The 27,931-nt window shown below is 34.3% G+C and overlaps 1 protein-coding gene across 2 annotated transcripts in view; it reads left to right on the forward strand.

The window, feature by feature from the left end:
* Positions 1–407: 407 nt before the first annotated feature.
* The window catches only part of ERICH1 (glutamate rich 1), an 84,147-nt gene continuing 56,623 nt past the window's right edge, over positions 408–27,931 (forward strand). For both annotated transcript variants that reach the window (XM_012539911.3, XM_031951152.1), the window contains exons 1-2: positions 408–515; positions 23,438–23,560. In XM_012539911.3, coding sequence (XP_012395365.1) covers positions 494–515; positions 23,438–23,560 — 145 coding nt within the window. In that variant the 5' untranslated portion in view covers positions 408–493. The remainder of the gene's footprint in view (positions 516–23,437; positions 23,561–27,931) is intronic.

Raw genomic sequence — 27,931 nt, forward strand, 5'->3', positions numbered from 1 at the left:
TGGGAGTTCTGGAAACCTCGATTCAGGCCCCTCTTCGGGTCTCATTTAGGAATCAATCAAACATTCAATCGATAAAAACTTGCTAAACACCTACTATGCGCTTAATACAAAGAGTACCTGCGCATGAGAGGTTTACAACCCAATCAGTAAACTAATGGCGGCTATTACGGTCCATATTAACTAATAGTATACGACAGACGACGGCAGCTGCAGCTTCTGCTAAGGAGAGAATGCCGTCCAACCTGTGACTGGGCGGTGCAAAGCACGCATGTCCAAAAGCCAACTTCCGGCAGCAATTGCGTCTTCGCTTCGAACTAGCCAATCAAAGGCCAGAATGACAGTAGTTGACAGCAAAATAAACGACAAGCCGGATTAGGATTGGGTAAAAAACCTTTGTGGGCGGGATTTAGGGGGCAGGCCTTCGGAAAGGTGCGGAACGGAGTGATGGTTCTGGTTTCAGGCAGCTGGAGCTCTCCCGGCGTCTCCTGGAGCCATGGCCAGCGCCAAACAGCAAGGTGAGAATTAGGCGCCTCTCGGGGACGGCCTGGAAAGGGATACGATTATTCAGGCGTCTGTGGAGCCCCGTTGCGGGGGCTCTGGCCTGGGCTGTGTGAGGCCGGACCTGCCCGCGCCTCTTGGCCGGCCCTCTGAGGGACTCCCTCGGAGGCTCTTGGACCTCGAAGGGTAGTTTATCCGCCCCTTGGGCGGGGCTAGAAGATGCCACCGGGACTAGCTGGACCGGCCGGAGGTACAGCTGCTTTCCAGTCCCCAGTTTGGTCCCAGCACCCTTCCCCTGTCCAGTCCCTAATTCTGTTTCGCTCTTCGCCCTCCTCCTTTCTTCTCTGGCCGAGTCCCTCCCCAAACGCTGACCCCCCACCCCCTCCCTGCACCTAGCTGGGTCTCGTCCTTATTCCCCGGACCTTTCCCCTACTCTCCCCACCCCCACCGGCTACAGCTCCTTATTTCACACCTCTCTCTATCCCTGTACTTCAGCCTGGTCTCCTTCCTCGTCGCTAGCCTTCAAACTCCCTATTGATTCCAAACCTTGTCATCATCCCTGTTCGCCATTTTCCCCCCACCCACCTTGTAGGGACGCATTCTATCCTATTTTCCAGTGCCAGGACCACTTAGGAGCTAAGCTGCATTAACTCCTCCAGCCTTCCTCTGCTTAGGCCAAAGTTTTGTACATGTTAAATGCTTAATAAACATTGTTGAAATCACCATAATTGTGCAAAATTTGAATGGGCAAATTTCATAGATAGTGACTTCCCATTGCCAGAGGTTTTTCAATAGGAGGTGCATGATCATGTCAGAGATGCTATAGAGGAGATTCCTGTGCTACCTCGATGTGAAGTCCTTTACCAACTTCAAGATTCTGGGACTTGGGTCATCAGAAGATTTTTCTGAAGATAGAATTTCTGGATTCATTTGGAAACTTCAGGAAGATTTTGAGAAATGTAGTCTTGCTTTTTATCACTAATAAAGAGTAAGAGGTGTCTCTCCAACCCCTTTCCTTTAGTTTTCTTAAACTACCTAAGGTTCTAACTCTGTGGTCTAATTTTTTTGGTCATGTGATCCTCTTTTCAGGTAGAAAATTTCTGCTTTGATCAATATTTTGAGCAACACTTACAACTTGAGGTTGGAGGATTAATAGGAACTTAACAAAGTTTAAACTGAAGATATAGTAGTAGATTTTTTCATCTAAAAATTACTTTTTTTCTGCCCTTTAAAAATATGGCTATGAAATCCTGTTTCAACAACAGAGATAAATCAGTGAATTTACTCTGTTCTATTGAGATTGAAGTGTCACAGAGGTATTATAATACTAAATATGAAACCTTCATTGAAGATAAAAGTCATCCCAATAAATGATATCTCCCTTTTTGTCCTTTCTCATCCCATTACTTCCCAATCACGGGAATATTACAGCTGAACAAAGGATACTTTAGAAATGCTAACTGATTATTCAGAAAAGGGCCAATTCATTCAGCAAACATTAATTGCCATTAATGTAAAAGGCATAAAAAAAAAATTTCTTTGGTCAAAATTACATTTTAATAAGAAAGATGAAGGGCATTGGCATAGGAGGCCAATGGAAAGATACAACTAATAAACCGAAAAGTAAATACAAAATAATTGGAGAGAAATCACTAATGGATAGGGAGAATGCAAGAAATTTCTTCTCAGAGATGATATCTATGCTCTATACTGATCTTTAAAAGAAAATAAGTTTTCTGAGAGGTAGAGTTGAATGTGTAAGAACAGTATATTACAGATTTAGGGGCCATCCATGTACAAAAGTGTGGAGATGAGAAATAAAATATTGAATTCAAGAAATAGAAAGCCATTTCATTTAGAAGATAGAGTACATGAAAGGGAATTATGTGAAATCAATCCAGAAAGGTAAGCAGGAGCCAGATTACAAATTGCTTTAAATTCCAGTCATAAGAGTGATGTTTTATCCTAAAGGAAGAGACTAAAAATACAGAATCTAATTTGGAGATCAGCAATTTAGGCAAAAGATGATGAGAATCTGAACTAGAATGATGTTTATATGAGTAAAGAGGACAAGTGTGAGATATGTTGTGGAAATATAACAGACTTTTTAGCTTATTTGGATATGTGAAAAAGAAAAGCATCAGGACTGATTCCGAGTTTAGGAATTTGGGTGACTGGTTGAGAATGATGGTGGCCTCAATGGAAACAATGAGTTCTATTAATTACTGCTATGTTTTCATCTGTAAGTATTTGAAAGGCTGTGATTATGGAAAAGAGATTGCTTGATGTAGCTATTGAGTGCAAACTAGGGACAATAGTAGTGTGTTAGAAAGAGACAGCTTTTGACTCACTATAAGGAAAACTTTCTTAGCTGTTCAAAAGTGGAATGGTTTGACTTAGGCTCTCATACCTGGAAATCATTATCTGATGACTGCTTGTCAAAAATTTAATATGTATTTATTGGGAAAAGGGAGATAGTTCCTGTTTAGAATAGATTGGACTGAATAATATCTGATGTCCCTTCCCATGCTATGTGTGCATTATTATTCTTCAAAGCCACCCTAATTTTATAGTATATAGCCACCCAAAAATTATGGTATAGACACTCTGGGCAATAAATGAATTTATAAAGGGGATATAGAGGAAAAGTTGCAAAGTGTAAGTTTACCATTCACAAATAAAGGAAACTCAAATGTAGAAATCTCATCTAAATTGCATGTTATATAAAATGTGTGGTTTATAGGTAATAAGTTAAGGAGGATGTTCTTTGTGTCTCATATAAATGTATCAATATCTAAATACTAGTAGTCATCCACTGTGATACTTTAGTAATGTGAATATTCCTTCAAATAATGCAGATCACAACCCATATAACTCCTATATCCTCCCATAGTCCATCACAGGTCTACCCAACATTCTTTTTCTGTATTACCTGACAATGCTTGAATATCAGTGGAGCACATCTATAAGTTATTTCTTGTTCCTACTATATGACTGGCCAGCCTCCTTCTCTGGTCAAACATCTCTTTGATGAAATATGGCACTTCTCCCACTTAGTTCTTTATTTAATGAATAAGAATTTATTGAGAATGTCTTTATATTCTACTTATGCTTACCGTACATTTCACTATTGATCTTTATGTGACCTATAACTTTTAATACTTTTGAGACTGATATTCTGTTACTCACAAGGAGTCAGCATCAACTGAATAATTTTGATGTTAAAATCATGGTCCTGTAACACTACTTTGAATCCTCTGGAGAACTATAAACTAGGTACTGCTGGGAGTAAGAATAAGTCAAGGGAAGAATGGCAGAGAGAGAGAGAGAGATGTGCAAATTGATGATGTTATGAATTGGTGTAGCCTGAAGCTTCCTTCCATTTGATCATGGAAGATAAGAAGGTAGCATCTAGAACCTTAAGTATTGGCTGTAGTTAGAAAGTAATCCTTCCTCCATTCCAGCATTTTGTTTATAAACACAGCATAAAAGAGGTGTTGTGTAGGGTCAAGAAGGAAATAGTACTTCTGCTGAGGTTGATCATGAACTGTGGAGCTAGTGAAGCAAATGTCTATGTAAGTGATACAGATTGAGAGAATTGACCCTGCTGGAGTAAAGGAAAATTATTTTCTCTCCCTTATTTATCCTCAAGTGTTCTGAGAATGGAATCCTTTGGAGAAGGATCCTAGAATAAAATGGGGATCTTTCTAGAAGCTTTCCCCCTTATGCCTAACTCCTTTCAAAAGGCTCAGAAGGGAGCTTTCAGTCTGAGAGATGAAATTCAGCACTGACTGAATATGCTACTCTTTAGTGATCTATAAGTCCTGAATTCCTGACTCTTCTGTTCAGATTTAATGATCTTCCAGACAGCTTTGTGGCTAGTGTTAGAAATTAGGGGAATAGCCATGGGAAAAAGAACAAATTGTATAATCTACCTTAAATACATGACATTCAAATTCCATTCCCCCCACCAAAAAAAAAAAAAAAATTATCATTTTTTGTTTCAGGGAGAATCTTGTAGTCATTAAAAGAATAATACAATTTCTCCAAAGTAATTTTGCCCACTGCTTTTCTCTTATTCAAGTCGGTTCCAAAAGTGAAGCCTAAGAAATATCTAAGATGCAAGAGTGGAATTACTTTATCAGTCTAATACTAGTCTAATGAATCATTCCTACAGATTGTTCATACAACTGCCTGTCATAGTTCAGATAATAAAATAAATGTCTTTTATAGTCACAAAACTGCTTTTGTAGTTACAGAATCATTCAATGAGGATAAGTTCCCACTGTGCTTATTGCTTAACTAAAAATCATTGGCTTCAGTAGAGCAAAAAGCCATATTTAAAGGCTCTTCTTCAACGAAGTGTCTCCTATGGTTGTCAAAAATTAAATGATTCCTTGAAACATCTTAGAACAAAAGTAACTTTGGTCTACCTTTTTATTATTGATATCAAGTGATGAATAACATGAGAATATATTTGTGTGCTTACTGAAATTTTTTGTTGCTCTCATGGAAGATGGCCAGTTCTCTATAGATACTGATGCTATTCTTTCTAAATGACATTGCTTTGATAGTATCAAGCCATAAAATTTTGCAAATCCTCTTTAGGGAAGTTTATAATTTCTCAAAAGAGTTTGGACTACTTCTTCTCATGTAAAAAAAATCTAGCCTCCTCTCTAGATAATTACATTATAATTTGGTTCATTTCATCAGACTTTTATTACCTGCCTACTGTATGCAGCATTGTTAGGCACTAAAGATATAAAGACAGAAAAGAAACTGCCCTTGCTTCGAAGGTATTAAAGGCAAAATACTACATAAGTAAAGAGGGAAGGAAATAAGCATTTATGTAATGCCTCCCAAGTTCCAAACACTGCTAAGTACTTTTTATAAATATTTTCCCATTTCATCCTCACAACAGTCCTGTGAGATAGGTGCTATTATTGTCTTTCCCATTTTACAAATGAGGAAACTGACGCAAACAGAAATTAAGTAACTTGTCCACAGTTACACAGCTAGTAAGTGTCTAGGACAGGATTGTTAACTCAGATTTTCCCAATTCCAGGCTGACAGTCCATCTGAATATAAAATAGTTCAGGAAAGAAAGAACATTTATTGGTGAGGAGCTCAGGAAATAGCTCTCAAATTAAGATCTGAAGAAAACTAGTATTTCTAAAAGGTAGGGGTAAAGGAGGACTATGTTCTACACATATTGAACAACTTATATAAAGAAAATAACAGCAGACTTTATCAGAATAAAAGAAAGTTTGACATAACATATTGGTTACAAGTCAATCAGTGTTTCTCAGACTTTTTCAATTTATAGAATAAAATCTTCCTGTCAACAACTCCATCTGTTACAGTGTGCAAATAAAACTAATCAAATTAGTTGCAAGAGTGACATTTATTTAACGTTTATTAAATGGCTATTTTGTACTACAGGGTACTTTGAATTGTTCTGAGGTGATGAAAAACTAATCAAACATAACTGAAGGTGAACCTTCCCCTTTCTATAAAACCCTAGGCTCTTCTTTGCATCATTGACTTGCCCTGGTCGTTTAGAACAAAAAACTCTGGAGTTTTACACATTGAAATAAAAAGTGTTTTAAGATTATAGCATTCATATCATGTGTATAACCAAGTCCTAGATTTTTATATATCCCTCCCCACTTTTCTGCTAGCGAGTATTCTCTGAGGTCGGATTTGAACTCCAGTCTTCAGGGTTGGTGTTCTGTCCACTGTGCCATTACTTAGTAGATTCTTAATAAATTCTTACTCTTTCCCTCCATCACCTCATTATACCGTAGCAGTACGTTGTAGTAGATTGCCTCATTCATTCATTCATTCATGTACACTGAGCCTATGTGCTTACATTCTAATATGGGAAGGGCAACTAGGTGGCGCAGCGGATAGAGCACTGGCCTTGGAATCAGAAGGACCTAAGTTCAAAAAATCAGACCTCAGACACTTAATTCCTAGCTGTGTGCCTTTGGGCAAGTCATTCAATCCCAATTCCCTTGCCAAAAAAAAGGAAAAAAAAAGTCATTGTCATTCTAATGTGAGGAAAACACATGTGGAAGCTGAACGACAGCTGCAAGTCACACAACATCACCACTTTATCATCTATTCATTCAGACTGATGGAGAAAGCCCAACACTCTGAAACCAGAGACTTGGTAACATTACTTCTATTCCCATGCCCTCAGCCATCATTCTGGGAACCAATTGGGAAATGCAGTCTGATATCTGTTCCTGAAAATGCTACAAACACAAATGCTAATAAACCAGAAAGGAAAATCTTGCTACAAAAGCTCTTGGCATTTATCAAATGGATCACCATAAAAAACTGACATGATTTTATCAGTGGTAATGACAAAGGTCTTTTGCTTTCTGAAAGGCAAAATAGAATGGTAAATAAAATGATAGACTTTGTAGTCAGGAAGATTTAAATTTAGTAATTATAACAAGAACAATAATGATAGGTTAAAAACTTAGAAAAATATTTCTAGAACTTATAAATTTCTTTTCATAAAACAAAAATAAAAGCTGACAATAATTACATACCACTGATTTTTTTTTTCAGTTTAACATCTAAAGGCCTTCCATGAGCTTATTTTACATGAACTTAACCATCAATATATCCCCAAAGAAATTTCAAATAAATGGCTTGTGATTGCAATGCAAGACCAAGCCATTGACATCAAAAATAACTGGAAAGCTATTGCTGATTTTATTAATTTATTGATCAATGTAGATTATACAAGGAAATGGTAGATATTGTACATGTGAGTCAGCAAGCACTTATTAAGTGCTTCCTGTATGAGAAAGGCAGAAGATTGTCCCTGTTTTCAAGGGACTTAGAAGTTTAATGTTGGATACAGAATGCAAACAACTATGTCAAAACAAGAATAAATTGGAGATCATCCTTAGAAAGCTATATTTCTGCAAATCTTCATCTCTAGATTGCCTATGAGCTCAGTTGCAACTTCCTATGCATAATCTTTCCATATATTCTCCAAGTTGTTAGGTTCTCAAATTATTTTGTTTTCTTCTATTTTATGTATATGTTTTAGCCACTCTAAAGAAAATGTATTCTCTTAAAGAGAAGGAAGGTTGTAATTTTTGTCGTTATGTCTCTGAAGCCTAGGGAAATACACATAAAAATGTATATTAATATGTTAATTTTTAGGCTCTTCATAGTCTAGACATTTTAATATTAAATGATATTTAATATTAAATGATATTTAATATTATATAAGCATAATTCCTCTTAAACAACCTCAAATTAACAAATGAGCAGAAGTATTTTCTTTTGATATTTATATTTTTCTCAAGAACGACCTGTTCATGGGAATCTGACAAATATTTTATTTTTATATGCATATTAGGGGAAATACAAAATAATTATCATCAAGTATGATTTTATTTGGTTAAATTTTTTATGATAAGAAGATGATTGTTAATCTATTTGGTTATTTTATAAAGAGCTTTTGAATATTATTTACTGTTTTGGCTACTGGAGCTGGTGCTAATTTCTTCTTTATTTTGTCTTTCTGATTACAGATTCTTAATAGAATCATAATGTCAGAACTGGAAGGAAAGGATTTCAGTGTCACTTAATCCTGTCTCTTTTTAATAAATAAGGAAACCAAAACTTGGAAAAGTTAATTAAGTGATGTTGAGGTTACATAGTTATGCTAAGTAGCAGATATGAGACTTCTTACAGTGCCTCACAGAAACAGAGAATTTGACTTATATCTGAACAAAAACTACCAGTACCATCTCCACAACAAATGTTCATCAGATCTTCATCTGAATATCTCAAGTGAAGGACAACCCAGTTGTTTCCTAGAATGTCTATTCCATTTGGGGATAGTTTTTTCAGATTAGCTAGGTTTTTGAGATAACTCATTCTCCTGGTTCTAGTATTATGTGCCTGACCATTTTGTCTTAGTCTTTTTGTGGGATCATCACCCACATCTCACCTTCTTAATGCTGCACCACACTACGTATCCATCCTAGACCCTCTTCTCTTTTTATAAATTGTCTTGATAATTTCATCAGTTCTCATGAATTCATTCATCATCTCTATGCAGAAGATATAGCCAAATCTCTTTATCTTGCCTTCATTTTTCTCAAGACTTGCAATTCCTCAGGACCATCCCCCTTGCTTTGGTACTTCATAGGCATCTCAGACTCTGTATGTCCAAAAGCAACTCATCTCCCTAAGTACCTATTTCCCCCCTTCCCTACCAACCCTTTTCCTCCAATAAGTTCCTCCTTCTGTCAAGAATTTCACCTACTTGATAGTGAGCTTATTCACATTACCACTTAATGAGCTTTATCAAATGCTCTACTGAATTCTAATAAATTATACCACTGTTCTGATATACCAGTCTTGTATCCTCTCAAAAAAATGAAACAAAATCAGTGTATAATGAACTCCTCTTGATGAAACTATGCTAACTCTTATCACCACTTCTTTTTCTAGATTTTTACGAAGCATCCTTTTAATAATGTATTGTAGGTGTTTGCTTCATTTCTACTAGCTGCTCTGCTTTCCTTTGACCTCTTTTCAAATATCATGCTTCTCCTCAGGTTGAACTTAACAGAAATCCATCATCATGGATATTGCTTCATTTCAATAACCTCTGACTACATTTAGTGACTGTCCTCTTGATTGGAGGGAGAGGAAGGGAACAAGCATTTGCATAGTATATCCTGATTGCCAGACACTCAGATGCTGAGAGCTTTTACAAATATTATCTCTGTATCAGTTTATAAAGATCTTCCCAGTTTTCTCTGAAATTGAAACTATTCCCCATTAGGAGAATATTCCCTTCATTTTGAAATGTGGGCTACTATGAAAAGACCAAATATTTTTGCATATATCGATCCTTTTCTTTTTTCTTTGATTTATTTGGAGTGTAGAGTTATTGGTAGAATAGTGGTTCAGAGGATATGTACAGTTTGGTAACTTTCTAGGCATGGTTCCAAATTGCTTTCCAGAATGACAAGACAGATTCACAGTTCCACCCAACAGCTCAAGAATATGAGTGATTTCCCTTTTACAGAGCAGTAAGCCAGTTTGGCAGCCAAACATTTGAGAATCTGACATTTAAATAAGAGGGCACTTCTATCCAAGTCCCTTAGAAGGAATCACTTGGTGAAGAGCCTCACTCCTCTCCATCTCCTGGCCTCAACTTGACCAAAGAAAGATGTTTTGAACTTTGGTGAGATGGAAGAGTTGAATGTCTTATAGGTATCCTAGCAGTGGCCCTGGAGCAATTTCTGCACCAGGAGCTGAACACAAAGTTGACCCGATGAGAAAAAAAAGCTTCTACAATCTACAGTGAGATTGTAAAGCTCTACAATCTAGTGAGCTGAGGAGAAAATGACACCATAGCTAAGGGTAACTTCGGAAGGGCTTCTTGGAGGGAAGAAAAAGATTTCTAAGAATTGTCTAGGACTTCTTACCGAGAAAGGAAGAAAGGAGAAAGGAACGAAGATTGTTGTTTGTCCTTGGTTCTCAAAGAGAACCATGACATCATGAAGATGATGCTACCTGGAGATGCTCTTCAAAACATTTTTTTCACCTCTGAATTCTGAACCCTCCCGAGATATCTTGGGGTTTACTAGCTAGATTTCTTTCCTATGGACCAGGCCTAAATCAAAACCAGTCTGATTCTCATTGATTGGCTATCTGTAAGTCCCAGGCCAGCCCCATTTTGGTCATTGTTTGGGTCTTCTTTGACTAAGATTGAGTGTAAATAGCAGTCATTTCTGTTTTGTCCAGAAACCCTGAGGGTCCTCCCTTCTCAGATTCATTTAATTATTTGGATTTTTTTCCCCTTTTTTTGACTAGTTGAAGGAGGATTTTCTTTACTTCAATTGTTGACTAGCCTTAATGGGTGCAACCTCCATCAAACTGAGACCTATTGAAGACCTTTGCTTACAAAGTCCCAGGTCTCCCACTGTATCCAGAACCAGCAATAGTCGTTCTGATCTATATCTTGCCACTAGACCCAGATGACTCTGGAGGGAAAAGTGGGGCAGGGACTTTGTCCAGCCCTCATTTAAATCCAACTCACTTGCCTGTCATGGCATCCTCTCCCTGATGTTATGGTACTCTTTGAGAACAAAAGACAACAACCACAATATCATCTGATAATTGCAGGAGTTTATAAGCATTAGACATGTCCTGTGGATTCTCAGGGTGCCCCCAGAAGAAGACAACAGCTGCCTTTTGGAGACCCAGCCTGTAGGAGGTGAGGAGGAAGTGGGGGGGGGGGGGGGGCGGGGAGTGGCTCCAGGACATGTGATAAACATAGGCAAAGTTCATGACTGAAAAAGATAGAGAAGTTCTCAGGAGGTAAAATGGACAATTTTGATGAGATAAAATTATAAAAAGTTTTTGTACAAATAAAATCAATGCAACTAAAATTGGAAGAGAAGCAGGAAATGGGAAGAGTGCAAGAGGAAATCTTTGCAGCAAGTTTTTCTGATAATGATCACTTCTAAGATCTATAGACAACTGAATAAAATTTATGAGAATAAGCGCCAATTGATAATTAAAAGATATAATAGCCAATTTTCAAAAGAATAAATCCTCATTATCAATAATCATGAAAAAATGTCCTAAATCACTAATAATAAGAGAAACTCAAGTTAAAATATTTCTGAGGTACCATTTGACCTGTAGGACTCAGGCTTGTGTTCTGGGGGAAGTTGATATTTTGGCCATTGACTTCTCCTTAATTTAAGACCAGGAGCTAAGAATTCAGGGTTACTGTGCAGAGGGTGGTAGACGTAATAGGGACAGGAAAAATATATAATTGAATTTTCTTGTATGCAATATGGCTTCTGTTTTTGCCTTTGTTTACCGTAAGGACCTTTAATTTGGCTATTGGGAATCAGTCATTACTCCAACTGCTTTTCTTATTTCTCCTCATCTTGACTTTTTAATGTGGTTGTTATCTTAAGGATCAATTCTTTGCCTTCTTGTTACCTCTGTACTCTATCAATCTTATTCATTTCTTTTTGGTCACCATGATGTCCTTATGTATCCCTTGCTCTGCCTCTCCTAAAGAGCTATCTCATGTGGCAGTATTTTTTTAGAGAGGAAAAAGAAGTCAGAACAACTCATCAAAATATTAAGAAAATCAAAAAATATTCAGAATGTAACATTTCCTATCCTCCATGAAGGGATAGGTTGGGGTTATCTTTTTTGTATTGCTTCATTTGAGTTCTACTTTATAATTTTATTGCATTTATTTATTTATTTTGGGTGTTTCTCTCTTTCCATTTGAATTGTTGTAGTTATGATGCATATTGTTTTCTTGATTCTGCTTTTTTCACTTTGTATCAGCTCATAGAGATCTTTCCATGATCCTCTGTATTCATTACATACATTATTTCTTACAGTACAGTACTTTTCTATTATATTCATATATCACAGTCTGTTCAGTCATTCCTTAAATGATGTCTACTTTTTCCCCAATTTTTAACTCTTACAGAAAGTGTTATTCTGTGTTTTTTTTTCTCCTTATTGATGGCCCAGTAATGGAGTATCAGGTTCAAAGGGTATGGATATTTAGTCACTTTATTTACATGATTCCAAATTGCTTTCCTCTTTTTTTTCCGTTTATTTCCTATGTTTTTTTTATATCTAAAATTTTCAACATCATCTAAAACAATGGACAGCTTTGCTTTTCTGTGATCTTATTAGAAAAGAACTTACAGAATGTGTGTTTATTAATTGTTTTTTTCCAAATAATTAAAGCTTTTTTTAATGAAAACTTTAGATCATATTTAAGAAAGATGCTTCTATTCCTGTGCTTTTTAGGAGAATTATAAAACATCAGTGCAATATTTTGTCAAAGGATTTTTCTGTCATGGATATATATAATAATGATGAGCACTTTACTAAGTACTAAGCATGCAAACTGAGAAAATTCCTATTCACGAGGAGCTCACATTTTAATTGAGATGATACACATCAGAAAGTTAAGTTGAAGAGTAGATGAAAATGCCTGATGACCTCATAGGTGCCTACTTATGGTAGATGGTAGGTGCCTTCTGGTAGCAGGGAATGTCATGTGGCAATGCATAGGAGTCTGAAAGTCACAGTAGCAAGACAAATATAAGTCCCAGTGAACTTGATTCTCAGTGGTGTAGAACCCAGAAAATGACCTTCTCTTTAACTCCTCTTTTGGGGAAGTTTAAGGAGTTTGAGTTCTCTTCTCCAAACATTAATGCCAGACCCAAACAAGTCTAAACCAAAATAAAGAAAATGACCTAGTATTTCTCTTACTGTTGAAGCATTCCTCTATTTTTGTTATGAATCATAGTCATAATAATTTAAAATATATATTACTCTGACTTCTGGATCATGTGAGCAAGAAGATGGTGAATGAGGCATTTCCCCCAATCTCCATGACCTTTTCAAACCTCTCCAAAACAAAAATTTTGCAATAAAAATAAAACTTCAATTGCTACATGATTTATAACACCCAGAATCCAAAAGAAGATTTTAAAAAACCACCTAGAAATTAACATTCATTGACCTACTTAGCTCTCAGTACACCTTCCCTACTGCACTAGCTGATCTAAGGACACACTCAATCCTTTAGTCCCCTCTCCCTTTTTTCATTATTATGGAGACCCCAGCTCCAGAATGTCGAAATTTGCCTAGGGCTCAATAGTCAGTTTTGCTATAGCCCTTGTGGAGCAATAGTCTGTTAGGGCCTACAACTCAGATGCCCCTGGGCTACAAAGTTCTGAGGACTGCTGGTACCAGGACAGAGATCTGAAGAACAGAGGAAGTTAAGCAAAAAATAAAGTAGATGCCCATCAATTAAGGAAAGGCTGAACAAATTGTTATAAATTAATGTAATATTACTGTGCTATGAGAAATGATGTGTGATATATACAGAGAATCATGGAAAGACTTTTATGAACTGATGGATAATGAAGTAAGAAGAGTCAAGAAAAATATATATAATAACTGAAATTATGTACATACATGGAAGGAGCAAGACACAAAAAAGTAAATGTAATGTCCTTATAAAGATCAAGTGGTACTCAAATTAAGAGATATGAGAAGATAATCCCAACCTATGCCTTTGTAAAGAGGTTGAACATTGCATGTATTTTCAAATGTTTTCAATTTTTCAATAAGTTGTATTGACCTTTTTTCCTTTTTGCTCTCTAAAATGCTACTTATCATATGGGATGACTCTCAGGGAGGTGGAACTAGGAGAAGAATTCATTGAATACTGTGCTGATGTAAGAAGCAGAAAATTTTAGTTTAAATTTATTTTAAAATAATAGCAATATTGTAAAATCAATCACGAAAGTTATAAAAAATTGCAAGTATAATGACTTCATAATTTCAGAAGACCAATGATGAAACCTGCAAAGAGGTGATGTTTATATTGTGGAGAATTAGATATGTGTGTTTGTAGAGAAAGAGTGAAAGATACACACATATATATAGATATAGATGCATATATACATGCACACATACATTCACATATATGGTCAGTCAGGTAGCACAATAGACAGAATGTCTGGCAGATAAATACATGTATGTACACATACACATATACACACATACTTACTTGAGTAAATCACTTAATCCTTCTTGAGTCTGGGTACACATTTAGAGACTAGACTAGATGGTCTCCAAGGTTTCATCCAACTCTAGATCTGTGATAATATGTTCTCCAACAACTGCCATTTTCATCTTTTTTTTATTTTTACTACTGTGCTAGATATGAAGTGGAAACTAAGTTGTCTTAATAGAGATTTCTATAGTTTATAGCTATTTGATGTTTGCATAAATATTGTATAATATTGCATAAGTAAATATTTTAATTAATTTCTCTTATAAAATTGAATATAATAATTCATAATAAAAGAACATGTTTATTTTTCTGAAATGATTAAGTCCAATATTACGTAAATTACTTCCAAGGTCTTTTGCTTGTTGGCATATCAAAGTTCAAGCTTTCCTTTTAATAATTACTACATAATCTTGTGCGACTCTATATGGTTTTGTGTTACTTGGTTTCGTTCTTCCTGCTGCTTATAATATTAGTTGGTTTTGGTTTTGATTGTGGTTTTCATAATCAATTCCCCAAAGAGAGATTAGAATACAAAGGATTATTATAAGGAGTCAGAAAAAGGAAAAAGAAGTATAAAATCTTGTGTTCCCCTTAAAGTAAATTGATATCCATAAAGTTTAACTGAATGAGAAATCCTTTGATTATTGAGAGAAGGAAAGAGAGAGAGGGGAACAGAGAAGTGATAGTAGTTGTTTTTTTCTTTTCTCAGTAAGTAGACCAAGAGACTAGGATAAGAGCAGTAGAGGGAAGGGACTGAAATGTTGGTGGAGGAGAGAGAAGAATGGTATGTTCTAGTTTAGCAGATAAAATTAAAAGACTCAAAGAATTTCCATGTTATGGGGATAGGAGAAGGAAGTTTTATGTATTTGGTGAGAAATGGGCTTCTTGGGAAAGGGACCTGTATGTGCACGAATGTTTGTGGCAGTCCTTTTTGTAGTAGCTAGAAACTGGAAACTGAATGGACGTCCATCAATTGGAGAATGGCTGAATAAATTGTGGTATATGAATATTATGGAATATTACTGTTCTGTAAGAAATGACCAACAGGATGATTTCAGAAAGGCCTGGAGAGACTTACACGAACTGATAATGAGTGAAATGATCAGGACCAGGAGATCATTATATACTTCAACAACAATACTATATGATGAACAGTTCTGATGGACCTGGCCATCCTCAGCAATGACATCAACCACATCATTTCCAACGGAGCAGTAATGAACTGAACCAGCTATGCCCAGAGAAAGAACTCTGGGTGATGACTAAAAACCATTACATTGAATTCCCAATCCCTATATTTATGCCCACCTGCATTTTTTATTTCCTTCACAAGCTAATTGTACAATATTTCAGAGTCTGATTCTTTTTGTACAGCAAAATAACGTTTTTGTCATGTATACTTATTGTGTATCTAATTTATATTTTAATGTACTTAACATCTACTGGTCATCCTGCCATCTGGGGGAGGGGGTGGGGGATAAGAGGAACAAGAGGTTTGGCAATTGTTAATGCTGTAAAGTTACCCATGCATATATCCTGTAAATAAAAGGCTATAATAAAAAAAAAAGAAAAAAGAAAAATAAAGAAAGAGCAAAAGTTAAAAAAAAAAAAAAGAGAGAAATGGGCTTCTTAATTGTTTTTTCCCCCTGAGGAAACACAATAGGAAACTATATTTGCTAAGCAAGCATTTCTCTTCCTAGGATTGTATTGCAAATGCCTCCAACCAGGCGGTTAGAATCTGCAGGAAATATATAGACCTAAAAATAAGTTACACTAGTTTTAGGAGTTTTAGAAGTTTTAGACTCCCTGTCTTTAGGATCTTTCCCTTCCTTTGATTGGAGAATGTAGAGGATGGACATTGTAAAAGATCTTCTATCATTGAGACACCCAGGGAATTCTCACCATTTCCCAGTTATCAATTTTTCCAGATTTTGTGATCTCTAAAAATTCAACATTTTGCAAGATGAAATCAACTTGAAATTCACGCTATGTAAGTACACCTGCTTCTGAGACCCCTCCCTGTTTCTGGTTGGAAAGGGTGGAAAGTGAACATCTCGGAGCTCCTTCTTGATCCCCCACCATTTAAGGAGGGCACTCAAAATTCTCATCACTTGCTACCTGTCTCCTTTTCTGGACTTAGTGATCTCCAAAATGCATCATTTTGTAAGATGAAATCAACTCAGAAATTCATACTTCCTCAGATCATTTCCTTTCCCAGCTTCATGAATTTATCATGTTTTACAGTGAACCAACTAGCCATGTATATTCCTATATTAAATTGGTTACTGTCTCAGGGAGGGGGAAAGGGAAAGAAGGAGAGAATTTGGAACTTGGAATTTTTAAAAATTAATATTAAAATTGTTTTTATTTCTAATTGTAATAGGCCTTCCTTAGCCTGTTTGCAGCTTTATCGCCCCCATTGTATTGTGAATTCTGTAAGGGCAGGCATTGTCTTGTGCCTTTCTCTTTGTATTTTTACCATTTAGCATAATACTTCATACATGGTAAGCATTTAATAAATGTTTGTTGAATCTGATTCTGAAGAATGGCAAGTGATTTTGATAAAGATTGTTTGAGCTACAGAATGAATAATTTAACTATTTTCTTCTAGGAAGGAGATAGGGCAGAAGTTATCAACATTAAAAGAAAGAGAGGATAGGGTAAAATCCCTAAGTTTACTAACATAAAAATGTAAAAGAGGTCAAATCTAGTAGTCCATATTCTACCTTTAATGAGCACTAAACTATGCAATAAACAAGGAATATCTAAGAATACAGCCTGTAAATGGGAAAATGTAATTCAGAAAAGACTAGAAGGGAATAGAAATAAGGAGGAGTCAGAGTCAATTCCATGGTTGTTGGTAATCTAATCCAGTCTCTTCATTTTTGCTAGATGAGCAGATGATCCCCAGGGAAGTTATATGACTTGCATGATTTCACACAGCTAATAAGCATCAGCTTCAGGATTTGAACCTAAATCCTTTTTATTTTATAGAATCTTTTTCTTTCCACTCTGCCCTAGGTGCCTCTCATGATGATGTATATACTTTTATAATCATGGAAAATTTAAGTCTTTTGAATTCATTTGTTTTAAATTAAGAACCTACATGGGATAAAACAAAAACAAACAAACAAAAAAAGATTTTCTAAGTGTAACTTGAGCAAAACCTTAAGCTAACTGACATCTGGGAATTAGGCTTTTTATAAGCATTGGTTTATCCAAGTAGCTGTACCTTTAATCCTAAAAGCAGAACTTTACTAAAGTAGAACTTTATTTTAATTATTTTTCAGAGAGAAACTTTTCCAAAAAGATTGTTTCCTTAGCTTCTTTAAGCAGAATATAATAAACGATGTAACTTTTTTTTAGAAACTCAGGATGATTCCTTATGAATATTATATTGTAAATTATCACATTATTTTGTGCAGTTTTTAATCTGCCTTATCCTCCTTTGATTTCTCTGCAGTTCTTGACAGATATTTGCTGATTGCTGATACTCTTGTCTCTCTAGGTTTTTATAACATTACTCTCTCTTGGTTCCCTTCTTTCTTATGTGACTGCTCCTCAGTATTTCTTCATTTGGTGAATTGCCATCCAGGTCATACTAATTAATCCAAGGTGTCCCACAAGCTTCTATCCTGGGTCCTTTTCTCTCTGTACTATTTGACTTGGTGATCTCCTCGGTTCCCATGGATTCAATTATCATTTCTGTAATGATGATTTTTCAAATCTCCCTACACAATCTTAACAGGTCTGTTGACCTCCAGACTCACAGTTCCAATTTTCTGCTAGATATCTTGACCTGAATGTCTGGTAGACATCTTAAGCACAATATGCAAAAACAAAAAAACCCCACTAAATTAATTGTCTTTTCTCCCAAAAAAATTCTACCTTTGTTAACTTCCCCATACTTCTAGAATTCCAAGCTCTCAACACCTCACTTTCTCACTCCCCCCGTCATATCTAGGCCTGTCAATTTCACCTTTGCAATATCTCTTGAATACGTCCCTTAAGTCTCCTCTGATTCTACTGTCATTCTCATACAAACCCTCTTTACCTCACATCTGGCCTACTGAAGTAGTCTGCTGGTCGGTCTGCCTGCTACAAATCTCTCCCTATTCCTACCCAGCCACAAAGCTCAACCACATCGCCCCACCCCCAATTCCTTTCACAGTAAACTTCAGGGGATCTCTATCATCTCCGGGATCAAATACAACATATGCTGACATTCAACGTTATTCGTAACCTGCCACCCCTACATATCTTTCTAGTCTTAGATTTCACAACACACACACACACACACACACACCCCTTCTTCATTCCAGTGACATCGGCCTTGAACAAGACATGCCATCTCTTAGTTTGGGGCATTTTCACTGGAGTGCCTTCATATTTAGAATGTTATCTTTTTTCAACTTACCTCCTAGCTTCCAAGTCCTAGCTAAATTCCTACCTAATATAGAAAGCCTGTCTGGATCCTCCTTTTTTCGAATACTTTCCCTTTATTATTCCCTATTTATCCTATCCCAGCTTTTTAAACTATGGATCACAACCCCATAAGGGAGCTCACAACTGAATGCCGTGGTCACAAAATTATGATTTATTATCAGTAAATGCTTGATTTGTATATAATTTAAATACCTGTACATCTAGGGTCACATAAAAATTTCTTAGGTGAAAGGAGATCACAAGTGGAAGAAGTTTAAAAAACCCTACTATATATAACTTACTTGTACATAGTTGTTTGCATATTATCTCACTCATTAGATTGTGAGCTCAAAAGCAGGGACTTGGGTATCTTTTGTATCCCCTGTCTGGCATATAGCCAATTTGTGCTTATTGACTCACTTGACTATAACACAGAAGTAGCTAGTATATGACACAAGTCTTCTGCCTCTTTTTCCCCTGCATGTAGTGATGTTATGTGCCCTGTGTAGGTGACAATTTTTGCCCCTGGATATTCATACCTGCCACATGAGTAGAGGTACCTATTAATGACTATACTTTCTGGAACTATTGAAGTGTAGTTAGTTGTTTGCTTCCCCAGGCTACAGTTATTTTGTCTTCCCTTTCTGTTGTTGATTTCCTTCTTTGCTGTTAGAGCATCTGTTGCTTGCCTCTTAATATCTGTGATTGCCAATGCTTTATTTTTTTACTCAACAAATATTTATTATGAATGTCCAATATACTAATAGCTCTGGTGATATAAAGATGAGTAATCACTGCTGTCCTCTTCCCACTTATTTTCAGTTTATTTTTTATCATGTCTTTTCTCCTATTGCTTTTTCTATGTTTCACACAAATAACAGGCCTTTCAAAAACTGGCAGCCAGCTAGGCTTCTTTTTATGAGTTACTCCATGATATAAATGGAGTTAGGAAGATCTGGGTTCAAATTTTACCTCACAGCAACGGTTAGTCTCTGAAAACTGGGCTCCAGTTTTCATAGATATAAAATAGGAAGAATGATACTTGTAGTATCTGTATCAAAGGATTGTTTTGAAACTTAAATGAGATAATAATTGTTGGGGCTTTGTAAAATTTAAAAAGCTACATAAAGGTCATTTAGTTAAATTGTTCTCTCTCTCTGGTCAGTGAACTAACTACCCCCACAACATAGCAATTGTAATGTTAAGGTCATTGATTTTTAGCTGTTTTTATTGTTTGCTTCTTAGGGCTTGCTCCTTCCTGCCAAAAAGAAATTTTATGGGTTACTGTTGGTTTTGGAGTTACTCCAGATGTTTGTGGGTGTCAGAAGGCTAGTCTCTGTTACCTATTATGGGCACTAATGATAATTAATCTAGTTTATTTCTCTTTTGGACCTGATGAAATAAGCTAAAATGTTTCAAATTAATTTTAACTTAAAAATTCAGTAACTTGCATATGTATATATGTATGTGTACATTAAAAATCACTACGTGTTGCTGGAGAACATAGGATATGTGGAATTGATTTGGGTAAATTAAGCTATTTAAGAATTTGCTGGTTTGAATGCTTATTTTCTTAATTTGGGGTGTCAGAAATTTCTATAATTATCCTTTTGATTTATTAAGAGTTCACTTCTGAGTGATTTCACATAAATAAAGCCATGAAGTTAATCTAGAAATGCATCCAATTAAATTTCTGCTTTAAAACTTTTATAGTTTGTACTTTTTAGATATGAAAAAGATAAATCTTGATATTAAGAATGTGATTTGTAGAACAAAAATTTTCTTAGACTAGTGATTTAAGTTGATTTACTTAAATTAAATTTGCCTACTAATTAAAAACATTCTTATTTTTTTTAATATTATTCATATACATTAGGTAGATTCTTGTGAGAACTATTTTTGCTTTTTTTTAATGATCTCTTCCAGTTTTCAGGGTATTGGGAATTATGCAGTATAACAATTTGATTTGCTATTAAATGTAATTTCCTTTTTTATAGCATATAAATGATATGATTTTATCATAATTTTAGATTAAACAAGATTCAAGGATTCTGAAAGAATATCCATTATCTCAAGAATTATTATAAAATACAATTATGAGATTATTAATATACCATTAATATGACTGTATTGATAGATATTTTTAAAAATATTTTTGTTTAATAATCAAAAATTCAGAAAAGATTAGGCAAATAAATAGGACCTTCTTGATAGTCACTTAATTGGTGTACTTGAATCATATAAAAATTATAAATAGATTTTGACTTATGGCAAAATCTTTATATAAAATTCAACACATCTATAGTCATTATGAAAAACTTTTGAATAGATGTTTCATATGGTTTCATATATTTTGCATAGCCTTTTAAAAGAATTTGACATATTTACTATTAGATTGTGTCTCAGTCAAATTGCTCCTCATTTTAAGTGTATAATTTCTAAGGAAAAAGATCTTTACTATGTGGAACTTTCTGTATTCACAAGCCTTTCTTTTTTATCTAAAACAATATTTTGTTGGTCTTAAATCTGTGTTGAAAAGGTTATGTTTTTACTAACAAAAATATCTTTAAGACTGAAATTAACTGTATAGGACATTGGTATTTACATTAAAATATTTAATGACTGTATTGATACACTATTAAGGAGCAGAAACTGGACTTATGATTTCAATGAAGAAACTCCATGAAGGTCAGCACCAAGCTTCCTGCAAAGGTTTATCATCGATTTAACCAAAATAGTTGTTCTAGCATATGTTTTCAAAATCCTTCACTAAAACCTAAGGAATCTTGAAGGGAATATCCTTTACTAATACCAAAAGAGAAAAAGAAGAGAGGTAGAAGACTTAGCATTTTGGGAAAACATAATAAGAAACATCATGCCTCTTCAATTTGCCTGTTTAAAAATTTTCCTAACCCTTCTTTTCCTTGTGTTTTATTTTTTTCTTCTCCCAAGCAAAAACAAGTTTTAAAATATGGGTTCCCTTGACCTTTAATTGTTTAGTTTCAACTTCACTTGCTCATATAGTTAATCTGTTGGCTATTGTTACAGAATAGGCTCTTTTGGTTAATCAAGGTTTGGTTAAATAGACTATGTATGTTAAAAATAAACTGAATTTCCCTCAAAAAAATGATGCAAGAAATTCAATTAACCTTGAAATTACCATAACACAATAGCTTACTATTAATAATGTACTAATGGTAATAGTGGTATCATAAAAATGGATAAGCATAGTCAAAATTTCTTTAAAACACTGAAGTGTAAAGAGAGCTACAGTTATTGTATATGGATTCTGGAAAACTTATTTTGTCACTTTCTGTGGGGGGGAGGGGCAATATCTGATTTGGTTTTGTAAAGTCATTACTATGAGTTCCAATTTTGAATCTTAATTCTACTTTTACTTGAAAGGCCTGTTATTTGTGTGAAACATAGAAAAATCAATAGGAGAAAAGACATGATAAAAAATAAAAATTTATAAAATTCTAATTTCATGGTAAAAATCCTCATCTGAACTTTTAATATAGTATTGCTAGAAACCATATTTGGTATGTTGCATTTTCGCCATGGCTAAACAAATTGGTGTATATGAATATGAATAGAATATCATTTCGCTAGGAGAAATTATTAAAGAGACATTTTTATAAATCTTGGTATTGACTTTTCAAGTAATGTGAATAGAAGTAGGAGAACAATTTATTCAAGGTCTGCAACATTGTAAAGAAAAATAATTGAAAAATTCTGATTAATTCAATGACCATCCATATCTCCAAAAGGCTTACCTACTGACAAAAAGGTCTTGGATTCAGGGTTTCCTTGAGCTACTGTTTTACCAAAGATTGTCATCTCCAACATGAAATACCAGAATACCCCCATCCTTGTGCAGATTCTGGATAGATAGGGCATAGACTTTCTTTTTCTTATTTGTATCCTCAGTGCTTAACATAGTGCCCAGTGCATAGTAAGTGCTTAATAAATGTTTATTAAATTGAATTGAATTCATATATTTAATGAAAAAAAATTAATAAATTGTAGTTAGTATACTTGCCATGTAACCATTTATTCTGGTGCTGCTTTTTAAGTGGATTTACATTGTTTGTTTGCATATCCTATATTTCTAACTAGATTTCAAGTTTATCTTGTGCAGGATTGTTCTTTATTCTTTGATGTAATTGCAAATTCTTTGATGTAATCTTGCAAAAAGCCCTTCAAAATTAGTACTTGATCATTAAACCACTTAAAGTGAAAAAATCCATTCATTTTTGACAATATTTTCTCCTTTCAGTTGAGGAAGTAAACTAAAACAAGATTTTTTTAAAATCTCAACATATTTGTTAAGACTATCTTATTCTGGAATTTTCCCTTAATTATAGTTTTATTAAATTAGTTTATATTAACATTGGGAAGATGTCCGAGGGCAAACTTGACTAGTATTATTAGGAACTGGATGCACTGCCCTTTTCATCCTGACTTTTTATTTTCTCCTGCCCTCTGAATAAAAGTGTGTATGCAGATATTTTTTTGAAGTCATGAGAGCTAAAATAAAAAGTCACTAGTCTTTGATATAATCTTGAAATCCTGTTGTCTTTATGAGCTAGTGCTCAGACATGTGCTTTCCCAAAGTAGCATTTAGTTAGCACTAAACTATACCAAATCCATAAATTCAGAAAAATTTTAGTTAATAATTGGCTTGCTACATTTCAACTAAAAGAATCATTAAGAAACAGGACCATAAAGGGAGGAAAATTGATTAAATATAGGATAAAAGGACAGGAAGAAACCTATATAGGGAAAATATGAAAACATTTCATCTGCAATTCTTTAAAATATGAATTATTATTTTTAAAAGACATAATCTGGACAATAATTTTTTAAATTTATTATCATTTCTAGTGTTCGTTGAAAAAGTGCTGAAGAGACTATATCCATCTGTTTCAAATCAGCAACTTCAAGCTACAACAGAGACTTCTTCCTCAAAACCAGAACTAGAACCAAGTAAAGACCAGGCTTCAGCAGGTATTGTTATATGCAGACAATGTTTTATCTTCAGATATTTTTTTTCTTTTACCATTTTATTATTATTATTATTTTTTTTTTTTGCTGAGGCAATGAATGGGGTTAAGTGACTTGTCCAGGGTCACACAACTAGGAAGTGTTAGTGTCTAGACATTTGTCTATGGTCACATTTGAATTTAGATCCTCCTCACTTCAAGGCTGGTGCTCTAACTACTGCGTCACCTAGCTTCCCCCTTACCATTTAATTATTAAGAAGCATCTATCTGATCTTTCCTGATTTGTACTTAATTTATACATGTTTTCTTAACTGAAGTTATTGACTTTATAAAGAAAAAAAAACTTTTAATGGTGAAATATTTTAAGGTCAATTTATATAAAAATCTAGATAAAAATAATAGAGGTATGTTCAGTAACATCAAATTTGCTCTAGAGTAAAGCTTCTTAAACAGTTGTGTTTAATGTGGGGGTCATGAAAATTTGGCAGTAGTAAGAAGTATCAAATATTCTGCCAAGATTTTATTCTTTGTGTAAAAATAGACATATCCATCTCATTAGTGTGCAAATTTGCTTTCATCTTTAATAAGTAGTAAAATTATATGTATAACAGTTGTTTTAAAACAAATTTCTTTATAATTTATTATCAATAAATGTTTGATTTGTATCTTTTTTGTAACTATATACACAGTATATATACATATATATATATATATATATATATATATATGACCACATAGTTATATAACTATATACATGTAAAAAATTTACTGGAGAAAAAGGGTTTGCAAATGGATAGTTTACGAAGCCCTGCTCCAGACAGTTTTATGTGTGAAATAATTTATAATCTGGTTACAGTTTTTTTTAAGCTTTTAACTTCCATTTGAAATCAACCATGAGATATCTTTGTACATTTAAATTCATATGTATTAGTTTATGTAGAGAATTTCAGAGAAAGAGGGATTCCTATACATGGTGAATTTCTCTGGATCTTCATTCTTGTTTGTATATGATATCGTCTTGATTATCTCAAACTGCAGAATTCTATGGAGCTTCTAGGTTTTTTGTTTGTTTGGTTGGCTTTTTTTGGTGACGCAATTAAGTGACTTGCCCAGGGTCCCACAGCTAGGAAGTGCTAATTGTCTGAGACCAGATTTGAATTGTAGGTCTTCCTGACTTCAGGGCTGGTGCTCTATCCACTGTACCACCTAGCTGCCCCTTGTGGAGCTTCTTAAAAGAGTTCAGCATAACAGTCCATGGTGGGGAGAGAGAAGAGGGAACAAGGTGATAAAGAATTGTTTTCTAAACTAAAATGTGCAGATAACAACCACTATGAGTTATTCTATCAGTACATATATTTTAAACACATGTATCCTACTTCCACCTTGTGCTTTTCAATTTCCTTTTAATGTATCCTCTTCCCGTATTAGAATTTAAGCTTCTTGAAGTCAAGGATTGTCTTTTCAAACTAAGTGATCATGAGATAATAACAGCATAGATTTAGAGCTAGAAGAAATCATCTAATTCAACCTACTCATTTTACATGAGAAAGAAATTGAATCCCAGAGAAGTTAAGTACAAAAATGAATCATAAGAAACTATATTGGAATAGACTAGACTAGGAAAAATCAGAAACAGTGAAACTCAATAACTCAATGTAAATAATAACTCAAAACTTGAATAAACTCAATAACTTGAAAGCAGTCTGGCAGAAGTTTGACCAACACTTTATGCTATATTCTACAACAAGTTCTCAATAGACATGCAGCCTTTATATTAAAAATCATATCATAAAGATACTAAAAGAATTTTTTAAAAATTATACTTTTTGAAATTATAGACAAAATAAAACACAGGTTTCATTACGTGAAACTGAAAGATATCTTCACAAACAAAACCAATACAGTAAGGATAAGGGAATGATTCAATTGGGAAAAAGTCTTATATCAAATTTCTGAGATAAAGGTTTGGTATATAGGATATATGTAACTAACAGATTTTTAAGACTTAGAGCTATTCCCTAATAGGTTCATATAAAAGGATGGGAACAAATTGTACTAAAAAAAAAATGCAAACTATTACCAATAATGTGAAAGAATGGTCTAAATCACTAGCAATAAGAGAAATATAAATCAGAACAACTGATTTTTCACCTCAACCAGGAAATTTCCAAAGATGACAAAAGATAGGAATAGTCAGTGTTTAAGGAGTTGTGAAAATATTAGAACACAATTATACTGTTGGTAGAGCTGTGAATTAGTGCAACCATTTTGAAAAACAATTTGGAATTAGGCAAAGTAACTAACCATATCTATTGACCCAGAGATTCTGCTCAAGGAATTACTTCCCAGAGATATCCCTCAAGGAGGGATTGATTAATAAATCAGAAGACAGTCATGTAATTTCATATTTACCACCTTGGAAACAAAGTAAATACTCATTGGTTGGAGAATAATTAAACAAATAATAGCGCATGAATTAATTAAATATTATTATGCTATAAGAAATGATGAATGTGATAAATACAGAGAAGCGCAGAAAGATTTACTTTTTTTTTTTTTTTTAAGATTTATTATGAAGATCAAGTTTGGCCCCAAAAAGGAGATATAAGAAAACATCTCCCTCTCAAGATACCACTTTCTTTCATGAAATAAGGGTCCACAGATATGAGACATCACATACACTTACATTTTTTTTCAGTATGTTGATTGTTTTGTTTTTCTTGTCTTCTTTTTAAAATTATAAGAGATGGTTCTTTGAGAGAGTAAGAGGAAAGATGGAGGAAATTTAGACCATGTAGAAACGATTTCAGTAAAAACCTATTTTAGAAAAGTATGACAATAAAGAATATAAGAACTTAATGTCAGTGCTTTTAAAAATCAAAGTTTAAAAGCTTCAGGAAAGGGCGGGGGAGGGGAGGGAAGATAGAATTTGTCAATTTACCCTCCCCTGCATGCTTTTTTTCCTCTCTTCTCTTTTTCTCTGTCTCTCTGTCTCTGTCTCCTCTTCCTCTCCTTGCTCTGCCCCTTCCCTAAGTCCTATACTGTATGGGGTCCTCAGACTAGGGCCCCGCGGCCAGATGCGGCAGCTGAGGACGATTATCCCCCTCACCCAGGGCTATTAAGTTTCTTTATTTAAAGGCCCACAAAACAAAGTTTTTGTTTTTACTATAGTCCGGCCGCCAACTGTCTGAGGGACAGTGAACTGGCCCCCTATTTAAAAAGTTTGAGTGTCAACTTCAGATTTATGTCTGTCATTCAGATTTTTTTGTACAAGCACTTTCCAATTGTCCCCATGATAATCTATGTTATTCTGCTGGTAAATATAAATCTTGATTAAATAGATTTTTTCACATTGAATGATATTCTTATTTACAGAACAAAGTATGTAGTCTTTACCCTGATATATGAATAAATGTATATTTGTTTCATACTGTGGGAGATAATTTAATCAATAAACATTTATTAAGTATCTTCTATGTGCAAGGCACTCTAGATACAAAGAGACAAAAGGCAAGCTTTGATTTTAGTGGGAAAGACAGCATACAGAAAGGAAACTGAAGTATAGGTACCTCCAATCAGTAAGAGCATTCCTAGGGACAGAGAGTACTGATTAGATGAGTTTTAGGCTAAAGTGATCTTTCAGGATGAAGAGGTTTCAGTTTCTAGATCATGATGGCGATGTCCAAAGTAGTATAACAGGGGAAGGGGAGGGGATGTGAAGGAAAGTAAGGATTTGTGCCAATAAGTGTCTGAGACCAGATTTGAACTCAGGAAGAAGAGTCTTCCTAATTCCAGATCTGGCACTCTATTCACTATGCCACCTAGGTGCTTCAAAAATGAGAATCTCTTATTTGGATTAAGTGAATATAGATTAACAATTTAATTGAAATAATCAACCAGATTATTAACTTTCTACTTTTTTTCCTTTTAACATTAAACTAGGTTCCATATTTAGAACTATATGTAGAGAGATTTTGCTTATTTATTTATTATTTATTTATTAATATTGTATTTATATGTTTTAAATTATTTGAGTAACATATATATTTATATACATATATGTATATGAATCTAGAGAGAGAGTCTTTTAGGCTTTGTACAAAAAAGAAAAAATTTATGGTAATAATTACTTGTTCTTGAATTTTTTCTATAAAATAAAATATTAAGAAACTTGATCTATTCTGCTCTATAAATATCACTGTTCATTTATCAGTAATGATCATATAGTAATAATTGCTTTACTCTCCATTTTTTAAATAAACAAATGAAAAATGTACACTGAAAAATCCTTGAGAGTTTTAACAGATAAATGGTAATGGAACTAGAATATTATAAAATCACCTGGATATTACATTGATTTGTAAAAATTTAAGAA

The sequence above is a fragment of the Sarcophilus harrisii genome, chromosome 2, assembly GCF_902635505.1.
Source record: "Sarcophilus harrisii chromosome 2, mSarHar1.11, whole genome shotgun sequence".
Lineage (NCBI taxonomy): Eukaryota > Metazoa > Chordata > Mammalia > Dasyuromorphia > Dasyuridae > Sarcophilus > Sarcophilus harrisii.